The sequence below is a fragment of the Heterodontus francisci genome, chromosome 7, assembly GCF_036365525.1.
Source record: "Heterodontus francisci isolate sHetFra1 chromosome 7, sHetFra1.hap1, whole genome shotgun sequence".
In the NCBI taxonomy this organism is placed as follows: Eukaryota; Metazoa; Chordata; class Chondrichthyes; order Heterodontiformes; family Heterodontidae; genus Heterodontus; species Heterodontus francisci.
The window spans coordinates 54,136,560-54,160,464 of record NC_090377.1 but is presented as its reverse complement, the minus strand read 5'-3'; the positions used below and the strand labels follow the sequence as shown (position 1 = coordinate 54,160,464).

At 43.6% G+C, this 23,905-nt stretch overlaps 1 protein-coding gene across 3 annotated transcripts in view; it reads left to right on the top strand.

Annotated features, from left to right (window-relative positions):
- ttc21b (tetratricopeptide repeat domain 21B) overlaps positions 1-23,905 on the top strand; it is a 130,183-nt gene that overhangs the window by 6,357 nt on the left and 99,921 nt on the right. For all 3 annotated transcript variants that reach the window (XM_068035213.1, XM_068035214.1, XM_068035215.1), the window contains exons 3-8: positions 44-154; positions 1,284-1,450; positions 10,773-10,895; positions 11,914-12,071; positions 18,816-18,900; positions 19,456-19,554. In XM_068035213.1, the coding sequence (XP_067891314.1) occupies positions 44-154; positions 1,284-1,450; positions 10,773-10,895; positions 11,914-12,071; positions 18,816-18,900; positions 19,456-19,554 (743 nt within the window). The remainder of the gene's footprint in view (positions 1-43; positions 155-1,283; positions 1,451-10,772; positions 10,896-11,913; positions 12,072-18,815; positions 18,901-19,455; positions 19,555-23,905) is intronic.

The following is a 23,905-nucleotide window of genomic DNA, read 5'->3' as shown; positions in this document are numbered from 1 at the left end:
TATTTCATAATTCAAAAATGTTGTCTTTATTTTGCACACATAGATCGTATTCAGGAAGCTATCCGTGAGCTTGAGGCTATTAGAGAGAAGCAAGATGTGTCGCTGTGCTCTATAATGGCTCTAATCTATGCTCATAAAAAAAGTTTAGCTCCAGGTGAGTACACATGGTATATATTATGTGGCAATGAAGGATTGGAACCACTTGTTCCAGAGTAAAAACTGCATAAAAGATCAAGTGGGACTCTACATTGCAAATATGTTTAATTTAGATTGGATGATATTTATAATATTACAACTACAGCAACTTGTTTCAAGACAGCCTACAGCTTACATGTCTCCTACCTAATTTCTATTTGTTTAGTTTCCTTATGTACTTTTGAAACCCTGGAGTCTGTGTTTTCACCTTATGTCAATTTGATGACAAATGTACAATGAATACATTCAATTATTGTAAAGAATATTAACACTGATCCCCAATTTTTACTTCTTTTCATTGTAGAATGCAAAATAAAATTAGGGAATTCTGCAAAACCGCTGAACGATCCTTATCCTATCCATAAATCTGTGTTTCCCTTACCAGTGTTTCCAGGGTTTTTTTTTGCTAAAAATATCTACATTCGTATTTTCTACCCCAGAACTTACCTTTTCTTCAGTATGGAACTACAAGACTTTGGCATTCTTGTCCTTTGGTCTGGAGCTACCAGACCTTAGCATTTTGTTTTCTTTTCACATTACTACAGAATATTCTTTCCATGATTTACTTTCTGCCAATGTTTTCTTTTCCCTCCTCCTCTCCAGAAGCCATTAAGTACTTGTTGTGGCATGGATCCGATTGCCCTAAAGTGGCCATTATTCATATCTAAGCCTTGAATAAAACTTGAAGCTACATGGTAGCATAACAGCTGAGCCACATAATAATCAGAAGTGGGAACCCTGTCTGGATTCTCCCCCCCCCTAATACAGATGCTGTCGCCAGTTGTGGTCACATGACTGTTGTAGCTGAGATCAGCTATCTCAGCACAAACTTGGTATCAAACCTGTGACTTTCCTGCTCTGTATGATTTGGCTACTCACTGGGTATTTTTCTCAATGCTGGGGAAACAGAACTTGATATCTTAATTAAATTTTGTTTGAGCATTCACTTTAGTTGTAAGATTCATATAGTATTTTCATGAAAAGTGCCATAAAATGAAAACTAATTAGATCAAATAGATAAGGATTAAAAGTACTCTATTTAGTTACAGAAATCCTGAAATAGATTTTTATTTTTGCGTTGAGAAAAGATCGTGACGCCATTCAAGAACTTGATAGCAAACTAAGAGAGGATCGAAAAACTGCAGGACAGATGGCATTGTATTTTGCGGGCCTTTTCCTTTGGCATATTGGGCGTCATGACAAAGCTCGTGAATACGTTGATAGAATGATTAAGCTTTCTAATGGAGCAAGAAAGGTTAGTATGCTTTCTATCGGTAATTGTAAGTGGAAATTGATTACATCACTAAAGGGAGAGTTGACACAAATGGTTGTGCCATATTATCTCTAACTAGCAATTTTAAAGCATGTATAAAATAAAGAATGACTGAGACATACCAGTGAATGTGAAGATATCTAGTTTTGAAACATGGATTTGTGGAAATTTAGTAGAATGCAGTTACACTTTCAGTTGTACATAATTCGTTTCACATGTGAAATTGTCCTTGTAAAGTTAGATTTTTAAAAATGAAAGTTACGCACCTTGTAGATATGGGGACATTGTTCTCAAATGTGATAATTCCATACACTGGTCATAGTTTGCTAAATGCCTGTCGTAACATTATTGTAACAAGCATGTGTGTCATATATTTTAAAACTGCTTGTTGGAGGCAGTGTGAGACAACTATTTATGAAGACTTCCTATTGTGACATCATGAATTTACAGACAGTTTAGCGCTTCTATTCATTACATTAAAATAAAGGGAGGAAATGCTGGAAATATACTGCAGATTAGTCAGTATTTTGTGTTTTTATTGCAGTTTTCCAGCATTTGCTCTGTTTTTTGCATTAAAATTCATTATATGTATCTCTCTGTGCATATTGCAAAGGAAACTAAGTCATCCTAATTTTTGTATTTCATTTTTATTGTACTTTGTAATTGGATTGTAGAGAAACCAAAGGGGCACCAAATGATTTTCAAAATGTCATATTTTTATTCATAACAGCAACATTTTTATCTACTGGCAGAGAACCGCAAAACCTTTGTGGAGAAATTAGTACTTTTATTGCAACAGTACTCCTTTTAAATTGAGGATTTCTGGTTGTTCTTTCGTCAAAGAGCTGCATTTTATTCGGACATTGGAGACTGGAATGGAGGTGGGGAGGGCATTAAATCATGATGGGAGATGTCGGAGCGGAACTCCGATGTGACGTTACATCCCAATTTTATTGATGGAGGAAAAAATGGAAGATGGAGAGCTGACGTTGATGCGGCGAGCTGGCAATTAAGCTAGTGAAGAGGACTATTGACAGAGATTTTACTGTTTTAAATTTTAATAATGCACTCAGGAATCGCAGGGCTTCAGTCCCTTGCCTGGTTGAGGGAGGCAACATGGAGGTGGGAGCTCATTACTGGTTACAAAGGGAGGCCATTGGGAGAGGCAGCATCAATTGCCAGGCAGGGTGGAGAAGGAAGGACATTGGGAATCAACTGAGGAGTGGGGGCCAAGTGCTAGCACTGCAGGGCAGCACTACCAGGAGGGCAAAGGGCTAGTGCCAATTCCTGAGAGGTGTCGAGTCGGGGAAAGGAGTTGGGAGGGCCATTGGCAGTGAAGGTTTTGCACTTAGTGGGGAGACCCCGTTCACGGGCCTTGTTCATCCAGGCTTTGGGGACCCTGTTGAGATGCAGCAGAGCAGGTCCAGGCACCCGCAGCGGTACAGCAGCAACCTGTGAGCCCACAGAAGGGTCAGCATTGGCCTCCAGACAATGGAGAAGGATGCAGGGGGGAAATCCAGCAGCTGCTTCCATGCAGAAGAAGCTACCCTCCAGAGAGGGCCTACCAATTTGAAGCTCAACTATCTACAGAGGTTCCAGTGGCAGTGCCTCTCCAGGGAGGCCATCACTAACCTATGTGCTATGAAGGAGTTACCAGAGGACTGAAGGACAGCGAATGTGATGCCATTATTCAAGAAGGGTAGCAGGGATAAACCAGGTGGTTACAAGCCGGTGAGTCTAACATCAGTGGTTGGGAAAATATTGGAAAAATTTCTGAGGGACAGGATTAATCTCCACTTGGAGAGGCAAGGATTAATCAGGGATAGTCAGCATGGCTTTGTCAGCGGGAGATCGTGTCCAACTAACTTGATTGAATTTTTCAAGGCGGTGACTAGATGTGTAGATGAGGGTAAAGCAGTTGATGTAGTCTACATGGACTTCAGTAAGGCTTTTGATATGGTCCCGCATGGGAGATTGGTTAAGAAGGTAAGAGCCTATGGATTCCAGGGCAATTAGGCAGAGTGGATCCAAAATTGGCTTAGTGGCAGGAGACAGAGGGTGTTGGTTGAGGGTTGTTTTTGCAAGTGGAAGCCTGTGACCAGATGTGCACGGCAGGGATCGGTGCTGGGACCCTTGCTGTTTGTAGTGTACATTAATGACTTGGATGTGAATATAGGAGGTATGATAAGTAAGTTTGCAGATGAGGAGAAAAGCCTCGGATTACAGGACGATCTCGATGGACTGGTAAGATGGACAGAGCAGTTGCAAATGGAATTTAATCCTGAGAAGTGTGAGGTTATGCATTTTGGGAGGACTAACAAGGCAAGGAAATATACAATGGATGGTAGGACCCTAGGAAGTACAGAAGGTTAGAGGGACCTTGGTGTACTTATCCATAGATTACTGAAGGCAGCAGCACAGATAGATAAGGTGGTTCGGAAGGCATATGAGATACTTGCCTTTATTAGCTGAGGCATAGAATATAAGAGCAGGGAGGTTATGATGGAGCTGTATAAAACGCTAGTTAGGCCACAGCTGGAGTACTGTGTACAGTTCTGGGCACCACACTATAGGAAGGATGTGATTGCAGTGGAGATGGTGCAGAGGAGATTCACCAGGATGTTGCCTGGGCTGGAGCATTTCAGCTATGAAGAGAGACTGCAAAGGCTAGGGTTGTTTTCCTTAGAGCAGAGAAGGCTGACGGGGGACATGATTGAGTTATACAAAATTATGAGGGGCATTGATAGGTTAGATAGGAAGAAACTTTTTCCCTGAGCAGAGGGGTCAATAACCAGGGGGCATAGATTTAAGGTAAGGGGCAGGAGGGTCAGAGGGGATTTGAGGAAAAATTGTTTTCACCCAGAGGGTGGTTGGAATCTGGAACGCAGTGCCTGAAGTGGTGGTAGAGGCATGAACCCTCACAACATTTCAGAAGTATTTAGATGAGCACTTAAAACGCCATAGCATACAAGGCTACTGGCCAAGTGCTGGAAAATGGGATTAGAATAGTTAAGTACTTGATGGCTGGTACAGACACAATGGGCCGAAGGGCCTGTTTCTGTGCTATATAACTCTATGATGCAGGATGAGCTGAGCCCCAGGGGACTCCGTGGAAATCCAGTGCCAGTGGCACTGAAGGTCACTATTGATCATTCCAGGGATTCACTGGGGACATGTGTGGGATCTCAGTCAACGGCCCAGCAGTGCATCAAGGTGGTCACCAATGCCCTTTTCAGGAGGGCTGACAACTATGTGCGCTTAAAATGTGCCGCCAGCACTTCCTTCCGCCTCAGGTGATGACACGGCCGCCGCCTCAAGGCCCGCCTCCGGAGGCTGTGTGGTTCGCGACCCTGCGTGCCGGCTGTTAATTGGCCAGCTAGTACAAGATTTCTCCACGTACGGAGGTCAGAGTGGGAGGGCCTTCGCCACTTGTTTGTCGTTCCTCCTCCACAGGAAAATTTCTGGCCCTGGTTGCCAATCTATTACAATATTAATCAGGTTTTGTCTGTCTGGACTGTTTTGATTGGACGGTGGATTTATTTGGTGGGCAGAGCCTGGTGCATGTGGAGGCACATGGGGCATGCAAAGGACTGGAGTGTGTGATGCATGTGTGGCTCAATAGTGTTGTATTGTGCAGACAGAGATAGAATTGATATTTGGGGGTTTATTATCTCGAGACCTATTTAACATACTGGAATCAATACAATCTTACCTATAGTGCATGGAACCAGAATGCTTCAATACTGTGTTTGAGTGTTACTTCAATCAGTGAGCGGCCCATAACCACCCATCCTTCACCACAGGTTCTCCAGACATAACCCAAGTTTGGAAGGGCGAAATGTATAATTGTACTACTGGTTTTCACTATTCAAGTGAATCAACTTTTTTTTTTACATGACCATTGCCAGGCTGTTGAAATCCCAGTGGCAAACATTTTGACTGAGATTTTATAGCCATTGTGAGCTTTGATTTGTCGTAAACCTGGTTGGAGTGATAGTTCCCATGAGGGGAGGGATGGGGATAGCAAGAGCAGGATGGGAATGGTATGGGAGGGATGAAGGGAATGGGATGGCATGGGAAGGATGGAATGGCATGGCATGGGAGGGGTCGATCAAATGATGTAATTGGTTTAGTGTGACAAAAACTTACAATGGGCATGCCACTGCACAAACTTATACTCAAGGAAGACACGGTTGTAGTGTAGCTATGAAACTTGAATCCTAAACAAGGACTTTGTCATGGAACAAGATTGGTAGTTAAGAAGCTATTTTCTTTGATAGATGCTGAAATTAAAGCAGGCGAATGTCAAAGAAATAGTGTTTATTCCTAGAATAATATTGAGCCCATCAGATGTAAACCTGCCTTTTCAACTTGGGAGAAAACAGTTCCCAATTAGACTTTCATATTCTATGACTATAACTGAGTCATAAGGCCAGACTCTTGACGAAATTTGTATTTGTATTCCTTTGGCCTGTTTTTACATATGGGCAGCTTTACGTAACTTTTTCCACAGTGAGAAGTTTTGGGCCAGATTTTGTTTGGAATCTGCAGGTCCTGCTGTCAGTACTGGAAGCGAGTGCAGCTTCCTTTCTGGCCATGAGCGGCCGGCCAATTAGGAGTAATGAGGTGTGGGAGCCATCCAATGAAGTGGATGGGGGCAGAGGCAGAGATGGCAGCATCAGCTGACATGGCAGCAGGTGCTGGCACCATATTTAAAGGGCTACCAGCCCTGCATTCAATATTTGATCGACTGTAAGTATTTCTTCAGGGGAGAGAGGCAGCACAACAATGACAGAGGAAGACCCCGGGTGGCCCCACACTTTACTGATGGCTCCCTCCAGGTTCTCCTCCAGACTGCTAGGGAAAGGCAGGAGGTCCTCTTCCCAAGGGACTGGTGGAGGAGAGCTGGGCGCCTGACCAAGCAAGCCTGGCTACAGATAGCAGAGGAAGTCAGCAGCCGTTCAGGTCACCCTAAGGACCTGGATCCATCACCACAAGCGGCTCAATGAACTCATCCTGGCTGCAAAGTTATTGCCTCATAAACCCTTGACCTCGTGAGCCTTGCATGTGTCAGAGCATGAGAATGTGTTGGATGGAGAGGGAATGTCTGCCCATCCATTGGTACAGACTCAGGCATAAAGGCATGCTGCCTGAAGGTACCTATTTGTCTTGGAAACCCCCACGAAGTCCCTGGAAAGGGGATGCATGTAGGAGGCATCTGCGTATCCCCATCAATAACCTTTGGATGACCACCAGCATATTTCCCTGCTGGGAAACCAACACCATCCATCTTTGCGTCTACAGGAGAAGATAGCACACAATCGGGCCAAGACCAGCACCGGACTACCACATCTCCAAGTCTGAACGCAATGGAGGGGGAGACTATGGAACTGTTGTGGGTACTGGATGGATGTTAGGATGCCTCCGGAGCCTCCCTTGCTCCTATAACTTGGTGTCCTCCAAGTGACCCCTCATGTCTGTCAAAATGCTATGACTCCTCATCGACTTCCTCATCTTCCTCCTCGTCTGAGCATGCCTTGCGCTGCACTAGGTTGGGCGGGGCAGTGGTTAGCACCGCAGCCTCACAGCTCCAGCGTCCCGGGTTCGGTTCTAGGTTCTGCCTGTGCGGAGTTTGCAAGTTCTCCCTGTGACCACATGGGTTTCTGCCGGGTGCTCCGGGTTTCCTCCCACAGCCAAAGACTTGCAGGTTGATAGGTAAATTGGCCATTGTAAATTGCCCCTAGTGTAGGTAGGTGGTAGGGAATATGGGATTAATGTAGGATTTGTATAAATGGGTGGTTGATGGTCAGCACAGACTCGGTGGGCCAAAGGGCCTGTTTTAGTACTGTGTCTATGATGCTATGACTATATCTTTAGCAGCCAGGGCCTCCCCCCTCTGCAGCACTATGTTGTGTAAAGCGCTGCGTTGCACCACTATCTGGGAGTCTCTCGCTGGGGCATTTTGGAGAGCACCATCTGATCAGTCCAGGCACCTGAAGCTCATTTTGAGGAGACCGATGCTTTAGTTGAAGCAAGCTTGGTTCAAATTATAGCGTTCCTCTGCCTCAGTCCTTGGGGTCCTCACTGGTGTCAGCAGCCATCTCTTCAATGGGTAACCCTTGTCAACAAGTATCTATCCTTGCAGGCGCACAGTGGGGGTGAAAAACTATGGCACCTGGGAGTGCTAGAGAATGTATGCGTCGTGGCTGCTCCCAGGATAATGGCACACACCTGTAGAATCTACTGGCAGTGGTCACAAACGTGTTAGGTATTAAGGGAATTAAATCTCTTCCAGTTAATGAAGGCCATTGGCTACCCTGTGGGATCCTTGATGGCCACATGTATGCAGTCTGAGACCTTGCACCGGAGGAATCCAGCCAAGGTGCCAAAGCCTCAGGATCTCTCGGCCTTACTGTCCGCATCAGTTTCAAATTCATACACTAGTTGGCCCTCCTGAGGACCCCATCTATCACTACCTCAATGCACTGGAGGTGTGGCTGATTGGGAGATGCCACACATCTCCAGAGGGCCCCTGGAATGAGCTTGAGGTGTAGAAATTCAGGGCCACAGTGATCTTGAGAGCTACTGGCATGGGATGACCATCAATGCAATCGGAGCTCACCTCCTCAGTTATCATGGTGCACAGATCACCCATGGCCTCTCGAATCAGGCGCAAGTCATTGGCAAAACAGCCACTCTGACATCTGGAGGTAGCTCATCCTTATTCTGTACACCTTGGCCACTGGGTACCCTTGTCTCCAAGCTGGTTTCTGTGCGTGATCCCCTCTGCGGCTGCCTACCGCTGCCCCTGCAGGTGTACATGAGGTTGTTGCTATCCGGATCCATTTGCCTGCTCCTCCCTCTCTCCCCACTTGCGGAACCTCCTCCAGAGTGCGCGATGTCCATGCCGCCGGGGCCCTGTTGCTGTAATGAGGGCACCCTTTCAGCTGACCCCCTTCTCCGGTCACCCTCCAGTAAGCCCCTGACTGGAGGAATAATTCCTCATGGGGGGCCTTGACCCCTAATAAATGGTTGCCCTACTTCTTCCTTGTAATGAAAGCGAAAAGCCTCATTGCATGGCTACTGGGTGCAGCAACACCAACATCTGCCACCCTGTTGCCTTCCTTTTAAAAGCTGCCATGGCTCTGACCACTTCTCCCCCACCACTCACCTCATATTGCCCGTGCGCTTCCCAAAAATTTGGAGGAGCCCGTAATATTGGGTTCAATTTCCTCCTTAATCATCTAAATATCTTTTTAATAGCTCGTTTTCAAAACACAAGCAGAGTCGCCATGCAACTTGCCATCCACCACTTGTGAAATTCCAGCCCTGCGTGATGATGTTGGGGGCAGGTCCTCGCTCCATCTCACATGATTTTATGGCGCCCCCCCCCCCCACCCCCCCAACCTCCATTGCTGTCCTTTTTTTTCCCCGTAAAATCCCAACACAAATCTCAGTTTAAAAGTTTAGAAGCATTTTGGAGTAGTTACTCAGCATTTTGTTGAAATTAAATTTAGTGCTCCAGATAAACAAATGTTTGATCCATTTCAGCATCTACTTCCCTTCTAAAGTACAGTACAATCCAAGTATAAAATGTTTCCCAATTATCTGGTCTGCAATATTTACCAGACTGAATAGAATTAATCTGCCTAACGCATTTTATGAATATTAGTGTAATTACTGGATGCTTTCTGTTTCTATATAGATTTAGTTGCTGAAAGAAGGATTAAATAGGCAGCAGTGCAAAGATTTGCAAATGGGTATTTTTGTCCCCATTTTATAAAAATCATAATCCCATTTTAAGTTGTATTGCTAGTGTGCTTAACGGGATTTAACTATATAGGGCCAGTCTACGGTAGAAATTGTCTATTAATCTGCTGTGGATTTTTTCTATGGTGTTAATCACCAGTATTCTTTGAAAGAAACTAGTAGATATCGTTGGTGTGTTGCTTATGGTGATTTAAAAGATACGCGGAAGTCTCAACTCATCTATCTTGAACTGAATTAGCTGTTTAAATAAACCCAACAGTAACCAACTACTACAAAAGCAAAATACTATAGATGCTGGAAATCTGAAATAAAAACAGAAAATGCTGGCGCTGTGCAGCAGATCTGGCAGCAACTGTGGAGGAAGCAACAGAGTTAATGTTTCAGGTTGATGCCCTTCTGTCAGAGATGTTCTGATAAAATGTCAGTGACCTAAAATGTTAACTATTTCTCTTTCCACAGTTGCTGCCGAGTATCTCCAGCATTTTCTGTTTTTATTTCAGTAACCAATTCCTGCCACTTTATTATTTCTGTTACGACCAGGTGCGAAAGGTGTCTAGGGGTCTGTTACTATCTTCACCTGGTCTTATTGTAACAGGGTTTAATTTTAAACACACTGTTTTGAGCTCCCCCCTTTGTGAATCCTTGTTCACAACTTTCTAATTATAAGGCAAAGAGGTTTTCTTGGTTTAAAGAAGAAAGATGACATTTTATTAAAACTTAAACTCTAATACGGTTCATGCCTACGGATATACAATGCGCCCATGCTAGCAAGCACACGTGATACACACATACAAATAGAGACAGAAATGAGCAGAAGAAAAGATAAGTCGAACAGTTTGAAGCAATATCTTGTTACTGTTTCTTGAGCTGGCTGTAGTCCTTGATTGAAGATATGGTATTGCTTTTTGTTGGGTCCCAGTAGTCGTCTGAAAACCTTGTTCACGTAGGAAACCTTTCTGAGTTTCACGTGTTTTCACAAGATTCAGTTCCGTGGGAAGGAGATGGAAGCAGGCAGACAGGAGATGCTGTAATTCTTGCTTCAGTTCCAGGAGAGAGCTTTACTCCATGAGCACATGGCTTTGTCTTGGTTCAATTCCTGTTTTCTCCAATTTAAAACTCTCATTTCAAAACTCTGCAACAGACATGTAACTAAAACTGGTCTGATTATTTCTGTGTATTGGGGAAGCAACTACTGGGTCCTCATTGTTTCAACATTGTCTGGTACTATGCAAATGTCCTTCCAGTCAGGGCTTGCAATTTTAAGTTTTGGTTCATGTGGCGAAATAATGTGTGCCTCAGTCTTGGCAGGTGGGGGGGTATGCCTGACAGTTTGTTGAACGTAGTGCCTAATAATATTAAGCTCAGAACTGATTTGAGTGCAGTTGAAGGTGCCAAAATATTTGCACAGCAGTCAACAGGGAGACTAAACTGATGCCCGAGAACTTTTACATTGTTTTCCAAATTTCCAAGAATGTGCAGTGGCTTAATATATAGCACATACATCAGTGTAATAATTAGTGTACTATCATTACAGGGCCTGATTTTGAAAGGATGGATCGAGCTAACCAGTGGGAGAGATGCATATGCTAAAAAGACCATCAAATATTTTGATGAAGGAGTCCAAGATGGAAATGATGCATTTGCTATGATGGGGAAAGTGAGTTTAAAATAAAAAAAAACTACTGTAGAAATAAAGGGGATGAAATTGTACAACTAACGGTAGTAGAAAACAGGTGATGGAAAAGAAAATTGGTGCACAGTTTTACACCCTGCCAATTTGATATCGCTTTTTTTTGCAATACTGCTGAAGACCAATTTCACATCGAAATTAATTATTTAAGTTTTAGAATCATTTGTTCATTAAACGTTGCCCATTGTTTACGACCAGAAACAAATCCACTGTAGATGATCATGGAACAGTTGAACTAATTCCTTGAGTTCTGCAAACATTTCCTGTTCTCCTACACTAACCCTGGCGCTCCACACCTCCCTTTTCCCAAACCCAACAAAGGTAAAAAGTAATGAATTTCCTTTTAAAATGTCTTTTTCTTTCTCTTTTGTGTGCACTCTGTCACTTTCTTTCTTGATTATCACAACATATTCCTTTTGCATGTACTTTCTTTTGGTTTTCACACTTTCAAAACATGCAGCCTCAATGCCGTACACAGGAGTAGAGTATCCTTCCACGGAAGTTAACGGAAGGAAAGTTGACTCTGCTGTCCTCCCTGCCTGATTTTCCACTTTATTGAACCCAGGCAATGCTATATATGCTAAAGGTGATAATTCCTCTATTGTGCCAACTGGCAAAGTGGAAAGGTATGATAATAGTAGGCCATATATCAACCAGAATTTTCTATCCTGGAAATGGACTGACTCAGTTGCAGCAGTTTCTGGTCTTCTAAATAACTAAGTTTTGAAGTGACTTGTAAGCAGTTGAAAAATTTCCTTTGTGCTAGGTGTAATGAAGTCATATACTTTATAAATGCGTTTATAACTTCACTACATTTCGTGCACAGCGGATATTTTCAGGCGATATTCTACCTTAGGGTTTGATGAAAAAAACTCTTCACTCCAGTGATTTTATTCTCCCAAAATTGCAACTTAATTAATGTATGTAGATATTGTATTTGCTCAAGTTTCAGTTTTAGATCTAGAATATTCTTTCTTAATAATAGGCACAGTATCTTGAGATGCGTCAGAACTACTCTGGAGCTTTGGAAATGGTAAACCAGGTAATAGTTCATTTTCCTGGCTTCCTGCCTGCTTTCGTGAAGAAGATTGAACTCCAACTAGCCCTGCAGGATTGGGAACAGACAATTGAGACAGTACACAGGTAAAGAAGCCAACTTAGTATGAAATGTTACATCTTAACAGTGAGTGAATAGCTACAGTAGGCCAGAATGTAGTGTTGGACCTGCAAATTACATAGCTTCTTTACAAACAAAAGAGAAATCTCCGATTGCACTTATATTGCAGCTAATAGTCCCTGATCAGTAAATGTGGAGTGTGATCACAGTAGTTCTGTGCATGCATCCAGTGTAATTTTTTTAAGTTACAAGAATACTGCTGTTTTCTAACATTAAAAACATGAAAATGCAATAGTGTTTAGAAAAAACAGAGATAAAGTTATAATCCACCTGATTGAACTCAAATGGGTGTGAAATGAATTTCTGGGAAGTTGCCAAAGGTGGCACATCACCTTTTTAATGTGTTCAGTAATCAGAATCCGATTGGGACCTGACTCCAGACAGATACAATGCGTACCCAAAACGACTTTACTTAGGGGAAAAAATAGGCTGTATAACTCATCCTTAATGAGTTTGCTCACTTTACTGCAGACTAAGGTAAGCAGAAGGATGACAAAATTATAAAATAAATCTTTTTCCATTTTAATTACCATCTTTCAGTTCCAAGGAAACCTCCAACTGATTACCACTCTGCACTCATTAATTGATGGATCAGTACTGCTCTGTGTTGGATGATACTCAGAGGAAGCACCAAGGGAAGGAAACAAGGGAACAAGTTGTATTTTGGGTGGGGAACTTCAATGTCTATCAGTAGCAGTGGCCCACTACCACAATCTGTAATCTCATGGCCCAGCCATCCTTCATTACAGCACCGGCTACCTGAATGCTGAATACAAAAGGCAACAGACTATAGACAGAGCTAAGCCACAATCAACAGATCAAAGCTATGCAACCTTACCAAACCCAGTTGGGATTGGTAATTGGCAACCAATAAGAGGTAGAAGCTCTCTACCCACAATTGTGGCAGAGTCCAAAATGTGAGTGTAAGAGACATGTTTGAAGTATTTTCAAACATCTTCAGCTCAAAAATGTCAAGAGAGCAATCTCACTGAGCCATTTCCTGAGCTCCCTCCCCACCATTATAAATATCAATGTCCAACAGTTTAGTTTATGCCACGTGACCTTAAGAAATAGCTGAGTGCATTGGTCACAGCTTGATCCTGACAGCATCCTGGCTGTGGTGCTGAAGACCTGTGTACTGGAACAAGTAGCTTCCCTATCCAAGCTTTTCCAGTCCAACTATGACACTGGCATCTGTGTAACAACGTGGAAAATTTCCCAGGTATGTCCTATCTATGAATAGCAGAATAAGTCTAACCTGGCTAATTACTTCCCGATAATCAGAACATTTATGGATAATGCCACCAACAGTGCCATTATGCAACACAATCCTTAATAACCCACTTACTGATATCAGAACTGTTCAGATCCAGAAATCATCGCAGCCTTGATTCAGATAGACACAAGCTGAATTCCAGAAGAGAGGTGAGAGTTGGCACCTTCAATATTAAGGAAGCAGCATTTGCTTGAGTATGACACCATGGAGCCCTAGCAAAACTGAAATCAATGGGAGTTGCTAAGTTTAAAAATCCCCCAGTGGGTGGAATCCTACCTGAAACGAAGGAAAACGCTTGTGGTTGTTGGAGGCCAATCATGCAGCCTCAGGATATCCCTGCAGGAGTTCCTTAAGGAAGTGTCCTCAACCCAACCATCTTTAGCCGCAACAGTGGCCTTCCCTCTATAATATTGGGACTGTGATTCTTTGCTGGTGATTCTTCAGTGCTCATCTCCATCGTACAGCATACCCCACATCCCGAGAACAAGACTTAAATAAAATTAATTGGAAAATGTAATATAGCAGCAGGAAATTTTATTGCCCTCTTGTGCACTTTATTTCAGTGATAAAAGCAGATGTGCATGTCATGAATATGATTATCTTATTCATCTGATTTAGATACTTTCAACATATGAACACTTGCATTGCTACAAGACAACAAAAGTTCACTTCTGGTTCCATAACATTATACATTTTGTGATGTAGAGGGTTGAGCAATACAATTCCTTAAATTCTGAAACAATTTTTTTTTGCACTGGATGGCTGACTTGGGTTGCATTAGAGTTTTAAAGTGGAAGTTTGGTGACAGGATAATTAAGGGTCAATTTTATCTTCAGTCTAGTCTGTCTTTTATTTAACAGATTAACTTAACAGTTACTGTTTGGGTTGGAGAAGGTGAGTTTTACACCAGCTTTAAAGGGAGTTCACTCAGGCTCTGCTTGCAGCTGCACCGTGTCAATTAGAGAATTGGTTTAAACCTGTTTTCAGGGGCTAGAGTTGTCAGTATAAAAGTGGGCCATCTTACAGTGCTGACCTTGTTTGCACTAGAGTGCTGCCTTGGGTTGCATTAGAGTGTTAAAGTGGAAGTTTGGTGGCTGAGGAAGTTTGGTGGCTGAGGAAGTTTGGTGGCTGAGGAAGTTTGGTGGCTGAGGAAGTTTGGTGAGGAGGGAGTGAGGAGCTCCTTCCATTTCCTACCTGTCCTCAGAGTGAGGGGAGCCGAGAGTTTCCAAAGAGCACAGCTGACTGGTGAGTAAGTCCTGGTGGGTATTTTTCAAAGTGGATTGAATTGTAAGTCGTTGTTTTAGCAAGACTTGGTTGTTTTTTTCAATTATAATCTTCTAAAGTTTTAAATTTAAAGGGTTTAGTCATGGCAGGAGAGCTTGAAGCTGTGGTTTGCTCCTCTTGCTGCATGTGGGAATCTGGGAACATTTCCAGTCCCCAGGACCAGCATGTGTGCAGAAAGTGTGTCCAGCTGCAGCTCCTGGAAGCTCGGGTTTCAGAGCTGGAACACTGGAGCATCCGCGAGTCTGAGAGCATTGTGAATAGCACGTATAGAGAGGTGGTCACACCGCAGCTGAAGGGACTTGAGGAAGGAAGGGAATGGGTGACCACCAGGCAGTCCAAGAGAATCAGGCAGGTAGTTCAGGAGTCCCCTGGGGTCCCGCTTGCAAATCGGTATTCCATTTTGGAGGCTGATGAGGCTGGTTCCTCCAGGGAGTGCGGACAGAGCCCAGCTTCTGGCACCGCAAGCAGCCTATCTGCACAGGAAGGGGGAAAGAGAGGAAGAGCAATAGTAATAGGGGATTCTATAGTCAGGGGAACAGATAGGCGCTACTGTGGCCGTCAGCGTGACTCCAGGATGGTGTGTTGCCTCCCTGGTGCCAGGGTCCGGGATGTCACTGAACGTTTGCAGGGCATCCTGAAGGGGGAGGGTGATAAGGCAGAGGTCATGGTACATGTTGGTACCAAAGACATAGGTAGAAAGAGGGATGAGGTCTTGCATCAAGAATTCAGGGAGTTAGGCAGTAGACTAAAAAGCAGGACCTCTTGGGTTGTAATCTCTGGATCACTCCCAGTGCCACATGCTAGCGAGTATAGAAATAGGAGAATAGCACAGATGAATGCGTGGCTTAAGAGTTGGTGCAGGAGGGAGGGTTTTAGATTCCTGGACCACTGGGACCGTTTCTGGGGAAGGTGGGACCTGTACAAGCGGGACGGTCTACATCTGAACCAGAGGGGGACTAACATCCTTGCTGGCGGGTTTGCTAGTGCTGTTGGGAGGAGTTTAAACTAATTTGTCAGGGGGAGGGGATGCAGACTCCTAGCAAAATATGGACACAGCTAAACACAGGAAAGCGAACAAGTCAGAGGGAATACAGCGGAAGTAAGTTTCAAGGGAGTAAGACCAGGATGGAAGGCCTCTACTTTAATGCCAGGAGTATTGCAGGTAAAACGGATGAGTTAAGAGCAATGATTGACACTTGGAATTGTGATATAGTAGCCATCATGGAGACATGGTTGAGGGAGGGGCAGGATTGGCAGCTCAATATCCCGGGATATAGAATCTTCAGGTGAGACAGAGGAGGGGGTAAAAGAGGAGAGGGCATTGCAATATTAGTTAAGGAGTCAGTTACTGCAGTAAGGAGAGATGATTTCTTGGAGGGGGCATCAAATGAAGCTTTATGGGTAGAGTTGAGGAATAAAAAAGGGACAGCCACATTGCTAGGTGTTTATTATAGACCCCCAGATAGTCAGCGGGAAATTGAGGAGCAAATATGTGTGCAATTTGCAGAGGTGTGTAAAAATAATAGGGTAATTATATGAGGTGATTTCAACTTTCCCAACATTAATTGGGATAGTCATCGTGTTAAGGGCTTAGATGGAGTGGAGTTCTTAAAATGTATACAGGAGAACTTTTTAGCTCAATATTTAGAGGATCCAACAAGGGAGGGTACAGTGCTGGACCTCATTCTGGGGAATGAAGCCAGACAGGTGGTTGATGTGTTGGTGGGGGAGCATTTTGGTGATAGCGACCACAACATGGTACAATTTAAGCTTGTTATGGAGAAAGAAATAGACAAGTTGCAAAAAAAGGTTTTGGATTGGGGGAGAGCGAATATTAGTAAAATAAGGCAGGATCTGGCCAAGGTAGACTGGAAAGAGTTACTTGTCGGGAGATCGACAGAAGAGCAGTGGGGGGGCATTCAAAAAGGAAATGGGGAGGGTACAGGCCCAATGTGTTCCCTCTAGGGTAATAGGTAGAAGCAACAAGCCCAGAGAACCATGGATGACCAGAAACATTCAGGGTACGATGAGAAGGAAAAGAGAGGCTTTTAGCCAATACATGGAGAGCAAATCAACAGAAGCATTAGTGGAGTACAGAAAGTGTAGGATGGAGCTTAAGAAAGCAATTAGGAGAGCAAAGAGGGGATATGAGAAAGCTCTGGCTGGTAAAAGTAGGGAAAATCCCAAGATATTCTATAAGTATATCAATGGGAAGAGGATAACCAGGGAAAGAGTCGGACCCATTAGGGACCAGGGGGGAAATTTGTGGGTGGAGCTAGAGGACATTGGTAGGGTGTTGAATGAATACTTCACATCTGTCTTCACCGAAGAGAATGAGGATGCAGATATGGAACTTAGAGAGAGAGAGAGTGTGAGGTTCTTGAGCAAATTGTCACATGGAGTGACAAGGTATTGGAGGCTTTGGAAGGCTTAAAAGTGGACAAATCTCCAGGTCCGGACGATTTGTGTCCCAGGATGCTGTGGGAGGCGAGGGTGGAGATTGCAGGGCCTCTGACCCAAATTTTTCATTCCTCTCTGGCCACGGGGGAGGTGCCAGAGGACTGGAGAACAGCTCATGTGGTCCCACTAATTAAGAAAAGTTGTAGAGATAAGCCAGGGAACGACAGACCAGTGAGTCTCACGTCAGTGGCAGGGAAACTATTGGAGAAAATTCTGAAGGAGAGAATCTATCTCCACTTGGAGAGGCAAAATTTGATTAGGAATAGGCAGCATGACTTTGTCAGAGGGAGGTCATGCCTAACAAATTTGATTGAATTTTTTGAGCATGTGACCAGGTGTGTAGATGAGGGTAGTGCAGTTGATGTAGTTTACATGGATTTCAGCAAAGCCTTTGACAAGGTCCCACATGGGAGACTTATCAAGAAAGCAAATGCACATGGGATACAGGATAACTTGATAAGGTGGATTCAAAACTGGCTTAGCTGTAGGAGACAGAGAGTGATGACAGACGGCTGTTTTCGTGACTGGAAGCCAGTGTCCAGTGGCATACCACAGGGATCTGTGCTGGGTCCCCTATTGTTTGTCATTTATATAAATGACATAGATGACTGTGCAGGATAGGATCAGTAAGTTCGCGGATGACAAAGATTGACCGAGTGGTTAACAGTGAGGTTGAGTGTCTTGGGTTACAGGAAGATATAGACGGGATGGTCAAATGGGCAGAAAAGTGGCAGATGGCATTTAACCCTGAAAAGTGTGAGGTGATACACTTTGGAAGGAGTAATGTGACACGGAAGTATTCAATGAATGGCCTGACACTGGGAAGTTCCGAGGAACAAAGGGACCTTGGCGTGTTTGTCCATAGATCTCTGAAGGCAGAAGGGCAGGTTAATAGGGTGGTGAAAAAGGCATATGGGACACTTGCCTTTATCAATCAAGGCATAGATTACAAAAGCAGGGAGGTCATGTTGGAGTTGTACAGAACTTTGGTAAGGCCACAGTTGGAGTACTGTGTGCAATTTTGGTCGCCACATTATAGGAAGGATGTGATTGCATTGGAGGGGGTGCAGAGGCGATTCACCAGGATGTTGCCTGGGATGGAACATTTAAGCTATGAAGAGAGGTTGGATAGGCTTGGGTTGTTTTCGCTGGAGCAGACTGAGGGGTGACCTGATTGAGGTGTACAAGATTATGAGGGGCGTGGATAGGGAGCAACTGTTCCCCTTAGTTGAAGGGTCAGTTACGAGGGGTCACAAGTTTAAGATGAGGGGCGGGAGGTTTGAGGGGGATTTGAGGAAGAACTTCTTTACCCAGAGGGTGGTGACTCTGGAATGCCCTGCCTGGGAGGGTGGTAGAGTCAGGTTGCCTCACATCCTTTAAAAAGTACCTGGATGAGCACTTGGCACGTCATAACATTGAAGGCTATGGGCCAAATGCTGGCAAATGGGATTGGGTAGACAGGTCAGGTGTTTTAATGCATCGGTGTAGACTCGATGGGCCTCTTCTGCACTGTATTATTCTGTGATTCTGAAATTTAAAACATAAATTCTCAAAGCACAGTTTAGTTTTAAAAAAAGTTTCTCAATAAATAGAATGCATTTGCGCTCTCTGGTAAAATTTAGAGATTAAGGTTCCATTCATTGAATGCAATTTAGTATGGTAATTTAAAATTTGTTCTAAAATCTATCAGACTCTTGCAGAAAGACTGTCATAATTTTGAAGGTCTGATGATGCTGGCCCTCCATTCTTTATGCAGAGAGGGAAATATTAAGGAGGTAAGAAAACGCCTGTTACTAAGTGTTCTATTATTTGTTGTCATCAACCATCACTTGTGGTGCTATTCAAAGTCAGTGGTATCAGATTTCTGCCTCCTTCAACAAATCTTTCATGAGCTACTAAGATTTGTACCATTTAAAATCATGTGCTAGTTCATCATATTTTCTTACTGTATCAGAATCGAAACTTTCTGCGGTAGTTTTTGAATGAAATGCATCGAGAAAGATCATTTTCGGAGCTCTTTAATGGGAGATGTACTAGATGCTCTGGCGGGAGTAAGAGTTATAGGGTTAGTCGACCTGCATCTTCAACCCATAATTAAAATTTAAATCAGTTTCAAGATAACGGTCCATAATATCATCTGCATTAAGGTCCTATTAAAGATCAGAATTTAAATGTGCATTATTTGCCAGTTTTTTTTGAGTAGAGCAATGGTAATTGCAATAACATTTATCAAATCTAAGTTTCACAATAATGCATATGTAAAGATTTGTCAAGTTGTAACATTCAAAGTCTGCGAACTGAAATCCATGTTAGTTATTGACATTTTTCAGGCTGGTGCTCGACTTGGTGATCTGATCAGTATACTGGACCGTTTTGAACCACATAATCCTGATCTCTTTTATAAAATGGCCTTGGCTTTCAGTAGGATGGTAAGTTTGTTAATATTTTGAAATCAACATGTTTTTCCCCTGATGAGTAGCTGAGCTGTAAAAAACCATGAAGATTAATCCTCGTCATAGAGTCATACAGCACAGAAACAGGCCCTTCGGCCCAACGCATCTGCGCCGACCATCAAGCACCCATCCAATCTAATCCCATTTTCCCGAACTTGGCCCATAGCCTTGTATGCTATGGCGTTTCAGGTGCTCAGCTAAATACTTCTTAAATGTTGAGGGTTCCTGCCTCTACCACCTCTTCAGGCAGTGTGTTCCAGATTCCAACCACCCTCTGGGTGAAAAAATGTTTCCTCAACTCCCCCCTAAACCTTCTGCTTCTTACCTTAAATCTATGCCCCCTGGTTATTGACCCCTCCGCTAAGGGAAAAAGTTTCTTCCTATCTAACCTATCAAAGGCCCTCATAATTTTGTATACCTCAATCATGTACCCCCTCAGCCTTCTCTGCTCCAAGGAAAACAACCCCAGCCTATCCTGTCTCTCTTCATAGCTGAAATGCTCCAGCCCAGGCAACATCCTGGTGAATCTCTTCTGCACCCTCTCCAGTGCAATCACATCCTTCCTGTAATGTTGTGACCAGCACTGTACACAGTACTCCAGCTGTGGCCTTACCAGCACTCTATACAGCTCTACCATTTCCTCCCTGCTCTTATATTCTGTGCCTTGGTTAATAAAGGCAAGTATCCCATATGCCTTCCTAACCACCCTATTTACCTGTGCTGCTGCCTTCAGAGATCTATGGACAAGTACACCAAGTTCCCTCTGACCCTCTGTACTTCCTAGGGTTCTACCATCCATTGTATATTCCCTTGCCTTGTATTTTGGGAGGACTAACATCACCTCACACTTCTCAGGATTAAATTCCATCTGCCACTGCTCCACCCATCTTACCAGCCCATCTACATTCTACCTCCTACATTCATGTCTAAATCATTAATGTACACAACAAACAGTCAGGGTCCCAGCACCGATCCCTGTGGTACACCACTGGTTCCAGGCCTCCTTTCACAAAAACAACCCTCTACCATCACTCTCTGCCTCCTGCCACTATGCCAATTTTGGATCCAGTTTGCCAAATTCCCCTGGATCCCTTGGGCGCTTACCTTCTTAACCCATCTCCCCTGCAGGACCTTATCAAAAGCCTTACTGAAGTCCATGTAGACTACATCAACTGCTTTACCCTCATCTATACATCTCGTCACCTCCTCGAAAAATTCAGTCAAATTTGTTAGACACGATCTCCCCCTGACTAAGCCATGCTGACTATCCCTGATTAATGCCTGCCTCTCCAAGTAGAGATTAATCCTGTCTGTCCAGAATTTTTTTCCACTAGTTTCCAACCACTGATGGTAGACTCACTGGCCTATAGTTACCTGATTTATCCCTGCTACTCTTCTTGAATAATGGTACCACATTCTCTGTCCTCTGGTACTTCTCCTGTGGCCAGGGAAGATTTGAAAATTTATGTCAGAGCCCCTGCTATCTCCTCCCTTGCCTCACATAACAGCCTGGGATACATCTGGGCCTGGGGATTTATCTTCTTTTTAAGCTGGCTAAAACAGCTAATACTTCCTCCTTTTCAATGCTAATTTGTTCAGGTATATCACAATCCCCCTCCCTGATCTCTACACCTACATCGTCCTTCTCCATAGTGAACACAGATGAAAAGTAATCATTCAAAACCTCACCTATGTCCTCTGGCTGCACACACAGATTGCCACTTTCATCCTTAATGAGCCCCACTCTTTCCCTGGTTATCTTCTTGCCCTTAATATACTTATAAAATGCCTTTTATCTTGTCTGCCAGTGTTTTTTCATGCCCCCTCTTCGCTCTCCTAATTACTTTTTTAAGTACCCCCCTACACTTTCTATACTCCTCAAGGGCCTCCGCTGTTTGCAGTGCTCCGAATCTGCCATAAGCCTCTTTTTTTTTTTTCTCCTTATCCAATCCTCTATATTCCTTGACATCCAGGGTTCCCTGGACTTGTTGCTCCTACTCTTCACCTTTAGGAGAACATGTTGGACCTGAACTCTCACTGTTTCCTCTTTGACTCCCACTGGTCTGATATAGACTTTCCTACAAGAAGCTACTCCCAGTCCACTTTGGCCAGATCCTGTTTTATCATATTGAAATCTGCCTTCCCCCAATTCAGTACTTTTATTTCCGGTCCCTCTATGTCCTTTTCCATAACTAGCTTAAATCTTAGAGAGATATGGTCACTATCCCTGAAATGATCCCCCACTGCCACTTCTACCACTTGTCCACTTCATTCCCTAAGATTAGGTCCAGTACCGCCCCATTTCTTGTAGGACTCTCTACGTGCTGGCTTAAAAAGCTCTCCTGAATGCACTTTCAGAATTCCGCCCCCTTTAAGCCTTTTGCAATGCTATCCCCTCTAATATGGGGGAAGTTGAAATCCCCTACTATTACTACCCTATTATTTTTGCACCTCTCTGAGATTTGTCTACATATCTGCTCCTCTATCTCTCCCTGACTGTTTGGAGGCCTGTAGTACACTCCCAGCCAAGTGATTTCCCCCTTTTTGTTTTTACGTTCTACCCATATGGCCTCATTAGCGGTGCCTTCTAAGATAATTGCAGTAATTGACTCCTTAATCAACAGTGCAATGCCACCTCCTGTTTTACACCCTCCCCTGTCACGCCTGAAGATTCTATACCCTGGGATATTGAGCTGCTAGTCTTGCCCTTCCCTCAACCAATAATATCATATTACCATGTGCTAATCAACGCCCTTACTTCATCTGCCTTACTAGTAAGACTCCTTGTGTTGAAATAGATACAATCCAACCTTGCAGTTTTTGCTTGTGCCTTAACAGGCCTATATTTACTCTGCCCTCCAGACTGACTTAGTTTCTCTTCTATATTTGGTACATCACCCCCTACTGTACCTCCACTCTGCATCGCAACCCCCTGCCAAATTAGTTTAAATTCTGCCGTCCCGCCCCCCAACAGCACTAGCAAAGCTCCCAGCAAGGGTGTTGGTCCTGTTCCAGTTCAAGTGCAACCTGTACAGATCCCATCTTCACCAGAAACAGGCCCAGTGATCCAGCAAACTAAAGCCCTCCCTCCTGCACCATCTCTTCAGCCACGCATTCATCTGCTCTAACCTCCTATTCCTATACTCACTAGCCTGTGGCACTGGGAGAAACCCAGTGATTACAACCTTTTGAGGTCCTACTTTTTAATCTGCTACCTAGCTCCCTAAATTCTTGTTGCAGGACATCATCCCCCTTTGGACAAGGTTCTTACTCCTGACTGATACCCAGCAAGCCCTCCTGGAGGTATATGAGAATATTACGTGTCAAAAAGTTCAGGCTTTGCTATAAGCCGTTCGTGATTAGGTAGCTTAATGACACTGTTGACATCCAGATATAAGTATTGCCCCCTCGGGTAGGTACTGGAGGGCACCTCCTGTTGGTGGAACCATATTCCAGCAAGTAGTCAATGCCAAGAGAAACTAGATAAAATTGGAAGGGGATGAGAGTGGGGGGTAAAAACAAGTACAAGATGAGGATTTTAAAAAAAAATGGTTTTCGCACTTTATTAATTTTTAGGTTTATACTTAAGTTTAGCATGGATTTATTCTGTCCAACCATCACCTTTTTTAAATTAAGTATTTGCTAATTACGTTTCCATTGCCTTTCTCGATTATTCACTTTTACTAAAAATATTATACTTACAAGTAACACGAGAAAAGTACTCCGGATGCTGGAAATCTGAAATGAAATAAATAGTAGGTCTGGCAGCATCTGTGGAGAGAGAAACGGGCTTAATGTTTCAGGTTGCTTACCCTTTGTCAGAACTGAGTTAGATAGTGAGGGGAGTGGAGAAATCAAAACGGCCAACGTCATGCCAGCAGTCCTCAAATGAAAAGATCTGGAGAGGATAACAGACCAGATGAAGGGGTCCAGGTAGAAGGAGAATTTTGAAGACAGGTAAAAGAGTCTTCTGTGTGGGCTGAAACATTTGGCCAAAGAAGTGCGCGTGGAGGTGAAGGCAAAGGAAGGAGTGCTCAGCATCAAGAAAAGCACCACAAACTTAATATGTTAACTCTGTTTCTCTCTGCACAGATGCTGCCAGTCATACTGAGTATTTCCAGCATTTTCTATACTTATGAGTAACTGCTTTTGTCATTTTTTTACATCCTGCATGTGTTGTGCTTGTGTTACTATTTAAATTATGTTACTGATAAAAGGTATGTTCTGCATGCATGCTTATTAATGCGACATTGTATTCCAAGACTATGGAGGGAATTTTAACATGGGTGAGCAGGTGGGATTAGGTGCAGGTGGGCGGTTATAGGGC